Below are 4,170 nucleotides of genomic sequence, written 5' to 3' on the forward strand. Positions count from 1 at the left end.
GAATGATTTATTTCCCCCCAAATTAAGTGTCTATTCTAAAATGCCACTCCACTCATTTGTCCTTTTCCTCAGTCACACTCGCATGTAATCAGCTACAATAGCTGACATAAATCAACCGAGGATTGACAGCGTCTGACAAATAACTGATTGATTGCGGTAGAGCAGAATTGACAGTTGACGGAGGGGTGGAGATGGAAATAGAAGGGCGGTGTATATTATACTGAAAACATGTGACATTCACATCCCTCCATCACTGCATTGGTCTGTTCCTGTCAACGCTTGTCTGAATGGGGAATGCAAGATGAAGCTGGTTGATTTTATGTTTGTGGTTCAGTTTAGACCCACTAAAAGTCAAACATTATCCTAAATGCAAGTTACTGTTTCAAAAACGATACAATCGCTTTTTCTGGTATGAGGGTAAATATTAACACGCGCTGGTCTTAAAATGTAGCTATACATAGTCTACAGTTGTGAAAACATAGCCTATAAGCTCCTTTATGTTACAGTAAGGCAACATAATGTATCCTATTTTATTTTATCTCATACAAAAACATTATTTTAAACTAAGATGTTACGTAGCATGTTATTTTATAATTTAAGAGGATAGGCTCTGCTAGAACTAACACTATAGGCAAGCCTACTTTTTAGTACACGTATGCTATACTTTTTTTCGCACCCAAATACTGAGCCAATTGAAACCTCGAGTCTAAAGAAAAGTGAAAGCGTACACAGCAACCCAAATATTCACAATCGTCTACTCCCCCGATCTGTCAAAATAGAGGAGTTTACAAAGAGAAAAACGTCACATCCCCTTGACCCTCCAATCACCTCGGGGTCCCATTTGATTGGAAGGCGGCAAAGGCTTTAATCTCGGACTAATTCAGCTCCTTTTGAAGTGAAAATTTCTTCAGTTCGTTCTTCGGGAGTATAGCGCGCGGACCTGCTGGGAGACACATAGCGCGCTACGCTCATGGTGCAAGACGCAGCCACGGATCCGCGATAACCTCGCACTTGCTCCATTCTACCATACCGCACCTTACTCCTAATATACGGATTACACGCTATATTGCCACTTTTTCCTGCTTTTTGAAAAAGGCTCTCTGCGTTTTACATTTCTTAATGAATCTGATACATACATCACCAACTAATTTCTTGAGAATTGGGACATGATCACATCGCCCTCGGTCTCTGCCCTGAGAAATAGTAATACTCATCTAGCCTGGAAAAGCCGTGGTTCTCGGAATAACAGCTATTCAAACATCAACAAGCCGTTTCTCCACTCCGTACCTCCATCGGACCCACGACGGCAAGCAAACCGACTCCCAATCAAGGTTTTGAAGATGCTTACCGCACGATCAGGACACATTTTGCATCCAGAATATCTGCAGCCTTTGCCTTCAACCCCAATTAGTCCAATAGAGGTAATATTCACATAATTTCTTATTATTTTCGAAAGTTGTGACCTGTTATTTTGTCAAGTGTATTGTGAAGGCATTTCGTATACAACAGAGTGACACAACACAACTTAAACTATACTTAAAATACGTAGAAATGTATCACTTGGTGGATATTTGGTCATGATTTCTATTTCAAATTATAGTCATTTGTTCGTTTTCACCGTCGCGTAAAAGCTCTGCGCATTACGCTGTCCATATTGCGTTACATTCGGTCAACTGGATGTACACCTTCAACGAAAGAAGTTTATTAATTTGTATGCCTATTGTTTGTATTATTATGATTATAAGTCTTTTCTGGTTTTCTCTTTGCAGCTCGATGCCAAGAAGAGTCCGTTGGCTCTGCTGGCGCAGACATGCTCTCAAATAGGTAAACCGGATCCTCCGCCGTCATCTAAACTATCCTCAGTAACATCAAATGGATCTAGTGACAAGGAGTCTAAATCCGGTCCATTAAAATTGAGTGACATCGGTGTGGATGACAAATCTAGCTTCAAACCCTATTCTAAACCGTCAGATAAGAAAGACTCGTCCACTGGCGGCTCAGGCGGAGAGAAGTCCGGTTTTCGAGTGCCGAGCGCCACCTGCCAGCCGTTTACGCCACGGACAGGCAGCCCAAATTCCAGCACGTCTGCTTCTCCCATGCCGTCGGAGGGTAAATGTGGAGACAGGGATGACAAGAAAGATTCTGATTGTAATAAAAATGGCACAACAGATGCATCTGGAATCACTAATAGCCACAGCAGGATAAGTGTGAGTTGCGGTGGAATTAACGTGGAGGTCAACCAACATCAGGACACGACTCCAGGATCCAAAGCCACGTCTTCGGAGTCCTCCTCCATAACCTCCGTTTCTTCAGCGTCTGTTCTTGGGTCTGGACTTGTTGCTCCGGTTTCTCCTTACAAACCGGGTCAGACAGTTTTCCCATTGCCGCCTGCTGGCATGGCCTATCCGGGCAGTTTAGCTGGGGCCTATGCTGGTTATCCACAACACTTCCTACCACACGGAGGGAGCCTGGTTAACGCACAACTGGCGAGCTCACTTGGCTGCAGTAAGGCAGGATCTAGCCCTTTGGCTGGGGCATCTCCACCGACTATGATGTCAGCCAGCCTGTGTAGAGACCCTTACTGCCTAAGTTACCACTGTGCCAGTCACCTAGCAGGCGCAGCCAGTGCCTCCTGTGCCCACGACTCTGCAGCCGTAGCAGCCGCCTCTGCCCTGAAATCTGGTTATCCCCTTATGTATCCAACACATCCTTTACACACCGTTCACGCTTCTGCGCATTCTTTTAGTGGACATCCGTTATATCCATATGGTTTCATGCTACCTAACGACCCTCTTCCCCATGTGTGTAACTGGGTGTCGGCTAACGGGCCGTGTGATAAGCGTTTCTCCTCTTCCGAAGAACTTCTGAATCACCTGAGGACGCACACTGCTTTCACGGGGGCCGAGAAGTTGATATCGGGCTATCCCAGCTCTTCATCATTAGCTAACGCTGCGGCAGCGGCCATGGCATGCCATATGCACATGCCACCATCAGGAGGCCCTGGGAGTCCCGGAACATTGTCACTGCGAAGCCCGCATCATGCCTTGGGACTAAGTACCCGCTACCATCCATACTCAAAGAGCCCCCTGCCAACCGGCGCACCAGTCCCTGTTCCTGCGGCCACCGGCCCTTACTACTCCCCCTATGCACTGTACGGTCAAAGACTCACAACAGCATCTGCTCTTGGATATCAGTGAAACAGACTAACTTTGAACAGTTTATAGTTATAAGAATGCAAATATAAAGACTTTTATAATGACGCTCCACCTATGGACGGGATCCGTGGACTCAACTGTATTTATTTATGTCAGCTTAAAGCAGACGATGATAGCTACAAATGGAAGATATTTGAGCAAATCAAAAGTGCATTATGTTTAAACTGAAGGTTATAGGTGAAGTGGAAACACAAGGTAGAATAGCCTACTAATAAGACAGAGGTCTTCATTTCGATGTTGATTTGAAATTGCTATGATTGTATTGTTCTTATTTAATGTCTCATCCAGAAGAAAATAATTTACATGCATGTTTGTTTCTTAAATCCCAAATTGTCCATAAATTTTAATTGCCGTTATTTTTCAGGTGTAAACCATGGAAAGAGAATTGGTATTTTTTTGTATGTATATTGAAAAATAAGAAACAGTTCTGTTCCATATCTCCGCGTGCCTCATTGTATTATTATACTTTTTAAAAACGATACCCATTTTATATTGGGTGTTAACGGGTAATGATCGTTATTTCAAAATTCACACCTTCACTTATTTGGCCGAATAGGCTACAATGTTTCTAGAAATACGTTTTGAAATTAGGCACATCGGTTGATAAAGTTGTAGGCTAGTCTGTGCGTGTAATTGTCCTATATTGTACATCTTTAGTTAGATTACCTAAACATGGTTATCCTAATCTACCCTACTTCTTTAAATTAGTTAATTCAAAGTGCACTTGTTGAGTTTATCAACGTAATTTATGCATGATAACAAGATAATTATCTTAATCATAAACTAAGAAATTAAATAATGCAAACCTAATGAACATTAATTCAATACATGGAATAAATAAGCCTAGGTTTATGTTATTCCTATTGGCATTAAATATGATCTTACATTAACACAATGGCGGTGACTATTGTCAATTTGTTTTATGTAAACACTTGCCTTTAAATAGGCCTACGTT

The 4,170-nt window shown here is 42.5% G+C and overlaps 1 protein-coding gene across 1 annotated transcript; it reads left to right on the forward strand.

Moving 5' to 3' along the window:
* Positions 1 to 938: 938 nt before the first annotated feature.
* On the forward strand, positions 939 to 3,652 carry znf503 (zinc finger protein 503). The gene is made up of 2 exons (XM_067237059.1): positions 939 to 1,421; positions 1,770 to 3,652. Exons 1-2 carry the CDS (start codon positions 1,167 to 1,169, stop codon positions 3,195 to 3,197), a joined length of 1,683 nt encoding a protein of 560 aa, XP_067093160.1. The 5' UTR covers positions 939 to 1,166; the 3' UTR covers positions 3,198 to 3,652.
* The last annotated feature ends 518 nt before the right edge of the window (positions 3,653 to 4,170 follow it).

Source organism: Osmerus mordax, chromosome 5 (assembly GCF_038355195.1).
Source record: "Osmerus mordax isolate fOsmMor3 chromosome 5, fOsmMor3.pri, whole genome shotgun sequence".
Classification (NCBI taxonomy): Eukaryota; Metazoa; Chordata; class Actinopteri; order Osmeriformes; family Osmeridae; genus Osmerus; species Osmerus mordax.